General features: G+C 44.2%; 1 protein-coding gene across 1 annotated transcript; it reads right to left on the bottom strand.

The window, feature by feature from the left end:
- Positions 1-239: 239 nt before the first annotated feature.
- On the bottom strand, positions 240-710 carry LOC114269168 (uncharacterized). Its single transcript, XM_028210424.2, has one exon. The coding sequence runs from the start codon at positions 708-710 to the stop codon at positions 240-242; it is 471 nt and encodes a 156-aa protein (XP_028066225.2).
- Positions 711-11,094: the final 10,384 nt, after the last annotated feature.

Raw genomic sequence — 11,094 nt, 5'->3', positions numbered from 1 at the left:
GAGAGAGCATAAGTTCCCGGAATGTGAAAATATTCTTACAATCCCAGCTTGGTTAGTATTTTGGACACTTCTAGAGAGAGAGATAGAGAGAGAGAGAGAGAGAGGCCATGTCTCATATATATGTAGTTTTGACACTCACCACCTCTGGTTAGAGAGACATTGATCTGCCGAGCGAGTGTAGCGTATCTTAGGTGTACAAAAAGCAAAAGTACTCCAATCAAGATCTGCCACGTCAGCGTTTACATCTGAATCCACCGAGCGAGTTGCGTGGGGTTGACAATCCCTGGTACGTGGGCCCCATCTTCCTTCAGCAAATTTGACACCACCGCATACCTCTCTTGGTGCGGTTGCTGTTGCTGCTTTTCCTGCTGCTTCACGACCTTTCCTCTCGGCTCGGCTTCACAACTCTGGCTCTGCCCCGGCTTCGTCCTCTTCGACTCACCCAATTGACCACCACTATTCGATACTGGCACAGCCCCGGCTCGAGCCGGGTCCCATTTCTGCCCGAACAAAGTACCCTTCGTTAGATACTCGTAAGCCATGTACCCGGCTAAGAGCCGATTAGAAGAAGCTGGCTCTATTGCTTTTGTGGTGGTAGTAACCGCCGTAACTGGTGGCGCCAATGGTTTCGCGACGTAAAAAGCTTCCCTTTCTTTGCGCTTTCGCGACTCCAAAGGAGTTAAGATTTGGCGTGGGTGGTGGTGGCTCATCGTGGCTAGGCTTGGCTTGGCTTCTTGATCTAACGTATGCCAACTCTATTTTAGGAATTTCACGGGAAGGACATGAGGGTAAAATCGTCAAATCATTTCATCGAGAAACGGAAAACTGGGGAAACAGGTGAAAGTGAAAGAAAAAACGAAAAAGCAGTTTAAAAAAATATAATTTAAAAAAAAAAATAAAGTGTAGGACAAAAACTTGTAAATGACGTCGAGAGTGGAGGACAAAAGTGTAAAATGACAGAAAATATATTTTTTTATGTTTATAAAAAGGACAACAAAAAATAGATAATTCTAAAAAAATCTACAGAAAATAAGAGATAGAGAGAAAGAGAGCTAGCGGTTGTGAGGTCGCCGGGATCTGACGAGAGAGGTAGATCTAAGGTGTTAGGAGGTTTTCGGTGGCGTCGCCGCCGTGAACGGCGGAGGAGCGGTGGAGGGAAGGACTGAGTGGAGCGAGAGAGAGAGAGAAGGTGAGAGAGAAGACAGGAGAGAAATGGGAGGAGGGAGAGGTTGTTGGGTTTTATAGGGGGGAGAGAGGGGGGAGATGAGCGGCAGGGTTCCGATAAATGTAATATTGTTTCTCTTTGTAATATGGCCCTCCTTATTGACGATAATTAACCAAAATGCCATCGGGATAATGATGCATTGAATTTCCATCACAGTTTATTGTCTTGTGATAATGGTAGCTCTGTAATTATCACAAATGTTAAGGGTATTCTTTAGTGCCAATATACGAATTGCAGTTTGTCCGGTGTTACCCGCGGGTGATGGTTTGAACTTTTAATACTCACAGACCAATAGCGTCCTGCTTGGGTATGCCCAAAAAATTAAACAAAAAAAATAATTTCGAAAAATCATCTTCTCTCCCCCTTTCAAACTTTTTCCCCTCAAACCCATTCAGGGGTTGTTTGATTTCTGAGTTGGGCTAAATAATCTTAAAAGGATAAAAAAAAATTATAAAATTATAAAAAATCAAAAATCACAAAATGATAAAAAAATTTACTATTTCAAAATTAAAAAATTAAAAAAAGTCAATTAAAAATATCAAACGAACAAAAAAATCTCAGATTAAAAAAATCAAAAAAATCAAAAAAACTAATTAGAAAGGTCATTGTCAAATGAAGGTTTAATGATTTGATAAATAATCAATCAATTCTTTTCAAGCACTTATTTCTGTTTTTTTAAGCCATAAGTTAAAATAGAAATGATACTGACCTCATTTTTTTCATTCTTACAATTTTCACAAACATATGTCAATTAGAGATAAGAGGGAAAAAAAATAAAACAAAACAAAAAGCTAACCAATCACAATGCATTGGTGATAGTGGGGGTTCTTAAAAAAGGGGTCCCAACCTTTTCCAAGTTAAAATGTTGTTTTTTTTTGTTAAAATAGTCACAAAATAATAAAATAAGTTTTTTAGCCTAATAAAATAAAATATCACATCCAAATCATAATTATTTTATTTTTTTTCTCTCATAAAAGTCAAAAAAAATCAAAAAGTCTATCCCAAACGAGACTTTTTAACCCCAAACTAAAATAGTTAAAAATCAACATACATCCCAAATAATTCTTAAATTTTTATTCTTTTTCCCATGTGATGAGGGAGAAATTGGGAGATGGAGCATTACTCAATAAAAAATTTTACCCCCGTTTCGGATGTTCATTTGGACTAACATAGCCACATAAAACAAAATAGGTTATTTTAATCAAATAGGACAAAATATCATATTCAATTCATAATTATTTTATTGTTTCTTTCACAAAAATCAAAAAAAATCAAAATATCTATCACAAACTAAGCTTTTTAACCCCAGGCTAAAATAATCAAAAATTAAAAAAATTAACTCACATCCCAAACGAACCCTGTGTAATCTGATAAGATGGTCAAGTTAAAATAGACAAGTTAAATGATAAAAATTAAAGCATTGCTAATCAGAACTAAAAATTAAATTTACTTTTCAAGCTCAATAAATTGACAATTAAGATATCTAAGATAACACTTTCTCTCATTTTTTTTTTAATCATCAACCAATTATACCATTTACACATCAGTGAGTCTAGAAAATAGATTTGCAAAAAAAACTTGTATACCATTTTCTTAAAAATTAATGGATTCTGCTATGATATTCCCCTACTACAAAATGTATAACTTTACCATACTCACCTTTTTTTATCATATCCTATGTTTTTTATTATTTTAAAAGTTTTGTGTTGCTGATTTCTAAAATATAATTTTGAATACGATCATGCTATGTAGCTCGAATGTCGCGGCTCGAAACGCGGCTCGACACCAAAACGACGTCATTTTGGTGTCGATTTTGTTTGTTTTTTTTTTTTTTTTTCTTTCTTTCTTCCCTGGTTTTGCAGAACGAAGAAGAAGAAGGGAGAAGAAGAGAAGGGAGGAGGAGAAGGAGGGAGGGGACGGGGCCATAAAAACCGGTTTGAGGAGGAGGGGAGGCTGGGCAGACGACGTTGGTGCTGCGACATCGGCGGGGCTGCGACGGAGGAAGAAGCAGAGGCGGCAGCGGGAGCTACGACGACGGCGGGAGCTGCGACGACGGTGGGGCGGTGAGCTGCGACGCCGACCTTCTTCCTCTCCCTTCCTTCTCTTTCTCCTCTCCCTCTCTCTCTCTCTCTCCCTCTCTTCCTCTCGAGCCATTTTCGAGCCTGGTAGCTTCGAGCTACCAGGCATTTTCCTTTTGAATAATATCTTCAATTAATTTTGTGGGTTTTATGTTGGGATTTGAAATGAATAATTTTTTTAAATTAAAATTGTAAGAAAATTAGTGTTTTATGTTTTTTGAAGTTGCTTTCCATTTTGTATGTCTAAGAGTTTCTTCAACACTTACTACTTTCTTTCGTTAAATTTAAACTTGATGAAAAAAGTTCAATTTTAGTACTGCAAGCATAATATCAAACCAATATCAAATTGAACATCTCTTAAACTTTTTGTCAAATTATGGATCTCTTAAACTTTTTCATCAAATTTGAAAGTGATCGTTGGACTGGACGTCCTCCCGAATATCCTCCCAAACGACCTCTTCGTTGCAAAATTATCCTGTAGGTTGTGGTCATTTTACACCAAATCATTCGCTCGACCAAATATCTGTCCAATTGTCCTCTCAGTTGACCGGTATTTTGATGAAAATTCAAAAAAAAAATTTAAATGCGTGATATCAAAAGAAATTTTCACTCAAATTTGTACTTAGCTTTTGATGGGAAAAAAAAAAAAAGGAGAGTAAATTTTGAAAATGCTCTAACTAGCTCGAATTGTTATTTTGAAAATACTATAATATTCAACCTACTTATTAATTTTGAAAATAAATTGGTTTGCATTGAGTTCAAAATTTTTAAATTCATCAAAAACGGTTTGATTAACAAATTTTTACTTCTCAAATTAGGGAATATAATTTTTTCACATTATTAATAGGTCAATGATTCGAGTTCATGTCCCCAAACTACATCACCCAGAGTACAAAATTAAATTTTTATATTTAATTTTGATTCTCGACTCACTCATAATTCCTCCAAATTTTTTGTTTTTAAATCTCATGTTCTATGCCTCCAAATAAATTCTTAGCACATAATTATATTTTAGGGTTTGAACAGTCTCCAGTTTAGATCTGGGATAGTTCGGTCCAGTTTGGTCCATTGGACCCAATTTTGGGTCTCTTTTTTTTTATAATTAGAATTGTTCACATTTTTTGGTTTATTGAGTACATTATTCCTATAAAAAATCACGTCAATCGGATAACAAATACTATATATTCAGATCACTTTTATCTGAAAAAAATAAACGGTTAGATAATTAACTGTATGGGGAGCAAATATTCCGACAAGCCCGTACTCGTTTCTTCCGAGCTCCGTTTATGTCCGATCACCTGCGAGCAAATAACGGTGAGCTACCCGGCGATGTGTGGCCGGAAAAACCCTCCGACGATCAAGTTAGCACACACCTTAGGATAGAGGGAGAGAGAGAGAGAGAGAGCAGTGTTAGAGTGTAAGAATTTCCTTACAAAATGTTCCTATCCTCCGTATGGGGGGCGCAGACATGCTCATATACCCTTCTGCGCCCCAAATCTACTCCCATTGGTCTCTCGACACGTGGCTCTGTTATCACATCTGTCAGCACAAATCTTGCTATACATCACCTAACCTAACTGCCAGCCCACTCTGCTGGGAGCACGGCAGCCGGGCAACATTATCTCGGCTATCAACGACCATACTGAACATGCCGAAATGCAGTTGATAGTTTCCTACTACCGAGCCTAATTCTGGCCGTGCTCAACTGTATTCCGGCGAAGCTGAGTTGGAGATTGGTTGTGACGGTCAGCCAACAACCTTCTCGGCCAAGCTCCAAGCGCCGGCCTTCCTACCGGGTTAAGGTGCGTGCATTACAACCTTGCAACGCGTGAGCCGGGGAGCCTCATCTGGGCTGTTCCTCCACCTGTCCGCCCTTCGCGGAACTGGGATCATATAGCTCGGTTTCACATGGGCTTTGCCATTACCGAGCAATATCACGGCCTGATCTTGGAGCCCAATACCTCGGCCCAAATCTGTCTGGTTAACGTCACGGCCCAATCTCGAATCATAAATCTCCCTCTCAATTGCCTCTTAATTCCGTCCGCAAAAGCGTGACTGGGATTACTTATTTCGACCGGGACAACACTTCCTCGGTCCTCAGAATGCGAAATGGCGACCGGGCTAGTTGACATTCCTGTCTGCAAACTTGCTCGATTATACTCCTCGGCAGACGTCCTCTTCCTCAAAAATTGTCCGGTTGTCTCCTCGACTCTTCAACCTGTCCTTTCAGTTCTGACGTGGTCATAAATGGGGACACATGACAGGCTTCCATTGGACCTCGAGCAACCAACCCAGCCGTCCGCCAGAATTTGAATTCTTGGCGGTTTCTCCGTCTATACATACAAGCCCCCTCTTCCTCATTTCGCTCCTACTGCCTCTCTGCAATCCGACGCTTCAAAGCTCAAGCAACTTTCTCCAAGCCTCATCTGCCATTCTTCGTGCTCGAAGGAATAGTCCCTGCCCTTCACTGGTAAGTCCTTCAACTCCTCTTTTGTTGCTATCTTATTAAATATTTCACACATTAGGGTACTAAAACATAGTTCTTAGGACGTAGGCCATAGAAATCGTCCCAAACCTCCCACTGTTCATAGTGTTCTTCATTTTCGCGGATGAACTTCGAAGAACTGGGGCGGACCGGGCTCCAGGTCTTCATTTGATCCAAAAAACCATCTCGACCGAGCAAATAACCTGTTAGATATAACCGTAGCAAGAACCGGGATAACAAAGGTCTTTGGCCACTCAACCGGGCTAAAATCTGGTCTACTTGGGCGGCCGAGCTCCTTGTCAGCCTCTATGACCAAGGTGGTTTGGCACTCGTGACGACCGAGCTAAAGTAAAGCTCGCTTTGCGCGACCGCGCTCCCACTTACACTTGCCCTCCTTTTCCTGCAGAGTCCAAGGGGACCACTGTCCAATCCTGAGGCTCCCAAAGACCAAGCAGCCACAAATCACCTGACAGTGCCAAACCAAAGCCGAGCTAATTTAGCCGGTCGTAAATGGGGAAATTCCGCTTCCTCGTAGATACTCCGGCTGCACTAGCTGCGTTTAGGGAGGAGTACGGCATCCCGGCCGATGTCCACCTAGAGCTCGCAGAAGAAGAGACCACGCATTGGGGCAGAACAGAACAATGCCCCTTCACCGTGCTGTCGATCGTCGAAGGAGGCCTCCGCTTCCCACTCAACCCACTTATCACCGAGTTCCTCCGCCACACCGGGCTGGCACCCATACAAGTGTCCACCAACACTTACCGAATTATCAACGGCGTCCATGAACTGAACAATCGGCTAGGCACCAACTTAGGTCTAGCCGAGATATTAAGGCAATACACTATGGGTCACACCGGTGACGACCTAGCCTATTACTTGAAAATCAGACCGGGCAAGGAGAAACTTATAACCGGCACCCCGGATAAAGACTTGCACGACGACGATTTTTTGTGCGTTTTGGGTAATTACGAAATAGCCGAGGTACCGGGCTGGTTTATAAACAAGAACTTCGGTTCCTCATGTAAGCCGCTCAAACTTGCTCGGTCAGCTTACCTTCTTTATTCTGTAATTAACCAGTTTTCTTGTTTCTTTTGTAGCAATCCAAGCCTTGCAAGCCAACTACCAATTTCCCAACGTAGAGGCAATTCGGACCGTGCTCCGCCATCGCAACTGAGATTGCAACAAGCTGCTCGGCTACACTCCAACCTACAGATACTCCGCTCCCCGCCAGAGTAAAGTTACAGACTTCCTCCGTGCTCCATCACCTTCACCAGATCCAACTTTGCCAGACGTTCCACTAATCCGGTTGACAGAAGAGCAAGAAATGGCCAAACGAAGCCGAATCAAAAACCTGCTCACCGCAACGTCTGCAGAGATACCGAGTGTCGCCACCCGCTCTCCAGCCGCCGGTCACTTAAGGGGCGCCATGGTCGCCCTTGCTTCTCAAGCTGCCGGGGAGTCAAGCCAAGTAACACGCCAGGCTGGCAAAAGAGCTCGCGCGGACTCGTCTGCCGAGCTGATTATCGAACTATCCACTGAGCAACCTACCGTCACAGCTGAACCAACGCCTTCATGGAGACCGCAGCTCAAGCACCGGGGAAAAGAGATCCCGGCAACGGCTTCTGTCAAGGGAGACAAAAAACATCTTCTTACTTTTGATCTCTCCAAAGCCCTTCTCCTGCCGAGCGACGTGGTTGGCAGCGACCATGTTCCTGACACCCGGCTGGTGAAATCAGTCGTGAAGTCTATGACCAGGGTAAAAGTCTCAACCTTCTACTCTAATTTTCTTAGTGTTTGCACGGTTTCTTCTTTTTTGATGAGGTTTCCTTTTTGCAGGCCATCCAAAAATAACACTTAGTCATGCAGCGCATCCACCGACTTCGGCAAAAGGCAGCTGACACTGACAGCCAAGTCCAAAGCCTCCAAGCCGAGCTCGGCTAGGCAAAAGTATCTCTCCAAATCGCCAATGCTGACAACAACAGGTTGCACAGTCAGCTTGACGAGGCCGAGAAGAAGCGCGATGAGCTCCAGGCCGAGCTGGACGCTTTGAAAAAGTCAAGGAAGAAGGACTGCCGAGATGCAAACAACGCCGGCTTCCTAGAAGCCGAGGGAAGCTACAAGAAGCAGGTCTTCGCTACCCAAGACATCTACTTCAAAGCGGGTTGGAAGTCTGCCTACGAGCATCTCGGTCAGGGACCTGATACTGACGTCTTTGCCACCCCGCCGCTTGCTTCCCTGCCGGCCTACCTCGTGCTATATGCCAATGACGTCTTCAGTGCATTACAGGCTGAGGCCGAGGAAGGGCTTGAAAAGGAAGAGGCCGGGGAAGATACTGACGGAGAGGAGCAACCAGAACAGGAGCAGCCCGGCCGAACTGAGCCCGGTGTTGAGGACCGATCTCCAGTAGTGAACTTGGAGACAACTCCAGATGATGAATTCACTAATCTATCCCCCTTAGCGTAGTTTTTTTTTATTGCTTTGCACATGTAACCGGGCTCTCTACCCCTCCTTTTGTATTAACTTTCTATCAATGAATAACTTTAATTGCAACAAGTGTTCGCACGGTTGTCTCGAACTCTATTTTCAGCAGAACATCTCAGTTTCAATCACGAAGTTGCACAAATCACCAACTAACCTGACCGGAGTTAATATCTCGGTTTTAATTCTGAGAATTGAACAAACCATCAACTTCTTCAACTGGAGTAGGACATCTCGGTTGGAATCTCTGAGTTGGACAAACCACCAACTCCTTCAACCGGAGTAACTCATCTCGGTTGGAATCTCTGAGTTGGACAAATCACTAACTAACCTAACCGGAGTTAACATCTCGGTTTTAATTCTGAGAATTGAACAAACCATCAACTCCTTCAACCGGAGTAGGGCACCTCGGTTGGAATCTCTGAGTTGGACAAACCACCAACTCCTTCAACTGGAGTAACTCATCTCGGTTGGAATCTCTGAGTTGGACAAACCACTAACTCCTTCAACCGGAGTAAATCATCTCGGTTGGAATCTCTGAGTTGCACAAACCACCAACTCCTTCAACCGGAGTAAATCATCTCGGTTGAGAATACCTAAGTTGAACAAAACATCAATTCTTTCAACCGGAGTAAATCATCTCGGTTGAGAATCTCAAGTATTCAAAGCAATCGATGAAAATGCTAAGGCAAAGAAGACACCTCTATTTATTGACAAAAAGAATTACATTCTGAAGTGTAAGGCAAAAAATTCATTTGCACAAAAAAAAAAAACAAAAGCTAGAAATAGTACAGTTTGAGGTTGGCCGCATTCCATGGTCGGGGTATTCCTTTACCATCGAGATCCTCCAAGTGGTATGCCCCCTTGCCCGCCAGACCGGTTATCTTGTAGGGTCCTTCCCAATTTGCACCTAGTTTGCCTTCACCGGGCACTAGGGTGTTGCCCATAACTTTCCTCAAAACCCAATCACCTACTTTGAACGGTCTGGGGTGCACCGTTTTATTGTACTTCCTTGAGAGCTCTTGCTGGTAGGCAGCGATGTGGATGAGAGCCTTTTCCCAGCGCTCTTCCACCAGATCCATTTCCAGAGCAATGGCCTCGGCGTTTAGCTCGGGTTCAAAACTTTCACTTCTGAGAGTGGGCATACCTACTTCCAAAGGTATGATCGCCTCCATGCCATAAGCCAAAGCGAATGGAGTTTTCTCGGTAGAACACTGAGGGGTAGTTCGGTATGCCCAAAGGACGCTGGGAAGCTCCTCGGCCCACTTTCCCTTGGCCTTCTCAAGTCTCTTCTTCAGTCCGTCAAGAATAATCTTGTTTGACGCCTCGGCTTGACCGTTGGACTGCGGATAAGCCAAAGTGGAGTTGTAGAATTCAATCTTCAAATCTTCACAAAACCCTCTGAATAGGCGACCGTCAAACTAGGTGCCGTTGTCAGAGATCAAAATTTTAGGGACGCCGAACCGTGTTACCACATTCTGCCAGAAAAATCGCTTCACGTCTTTCTCTTTGATTGTTGCCAAAGGCTCGGCTTCAACCCACTTGGTGAAATAGTCTGTTGCCGCGATGAAGAACTTCCGGTTGCCCGGTGCTGTTGGGAGCGGCCCCACTATGTCTAATCCCCACATTGCAAAAGGCCAAGGGCTGGTTAGGGGAAGAAGTTCTCTGGCCGACTGATGAATCTGGTGTGCAAACTTCTGGCACTTCTCGCACTTGCGAACATATTTCTGGGCGTCGGCTTGCATGCACGGCCACCAATAGCCTTGCAAAATAGCGCGGTAGGCCAAGGACCTGCCCCCTATGTGGCTGCCACAGATGCCTTCGTGAATTTCGTACAAGAAGGCATCCATGCTACTCGGGTGCACGCACTTCAGATAAAGACCGGTGAAGGACTTTTTATACAACGCTCCAGATGGAGAGAGCCAAAACCGCTCTGATTTCACCCGGACTTTGTGCGCTTCTTTCTTCTCGGCTGGCAGAATCTGATCTGTGAGAAACAAGACTATAGGGTCCATCGAGGAAGAACCTAGCGGGGCGCAGAATACATCTGTCTGTCCGGCTTCCTCTATGCTCGACCGTGTAAGATATTCAATTAACAGGGGATTAGAAGATGCGCAATCAACCATTGAGGCGAGGCCGGCCAACTCATCAGCTCGGTTGTTCTCTTCTCGGCCAATCTATTGAACTCTGATTGCCTGAAATTGCTTGATGTGCTCCCTGACCAAAGCTTGGTACTTTGCCATTCTGTCGTCCTTTGCTTCATAAATCCCAGCGACCTGGTTAACCACAAGCTGGGAGTCACTGTACACCATTAGCTCGGAAGCCTTCATCTGAAGGGCGCTTTTGAGTCCGGCCAAAAGTGCCTCGTACTCAGCCTCGTTGTTGGATGCTGGGAAGCCAAGGGTGATAGAATGTTCAATAGTTAGGCCATCCGGCGAGATAAGAACAATACCTAGCCCGGCACCGTGGCGGTTCGACGTTCCATCAACGAAAAGTTTCCACATCTCCCCCACAAAGAGCTTCCAACATTGCGAAGGGTCCTGAGAGTTACGAAGATTGATGGGATCACGACTGCTCGGCCGTTCGGATTCGAGTTCTGTGTTGATAGTTTCCAATTCAGCCACCCTTGATGATTCGGCACCGGACTCAGCAAGTTGATCTGCAATGCTCAAGTCCGTAGGCGAATCACCAAGTTGCGGTATTATGCCGGCCGCAGGTTCTGAGCTGTGTGGTTCCATTTCTTCCCCCCTTGGTGATACGGGACCAGACAGAGCAAGTTGGTCGGTGATATGCAACCCCGTCATCGCATTACCGGATGGTGGAGGTAG

The sequence above is a fragment of the Camellia sinensis genome, chromosome 6 (assembly GCF_055761805.1).
Source record: "Camellia sinensis isolate YWXY chromosome 6, ASM5576180v1, whole genome shotgun sequence".
In the NCBI taxonomy this organism is placed as follows: domain Eukaryota; kingdom Viridiplantae; phylum Streptophyta; class Magnoliopsida; order Ericales; family Theaceae; genus Camellia; species Camellia sinensis.
The sequence above is the reverse complement of the archived record's forward strand: the minus strand, read 5'-3'. Positions and strand labels throughout refer to the sequence as shown.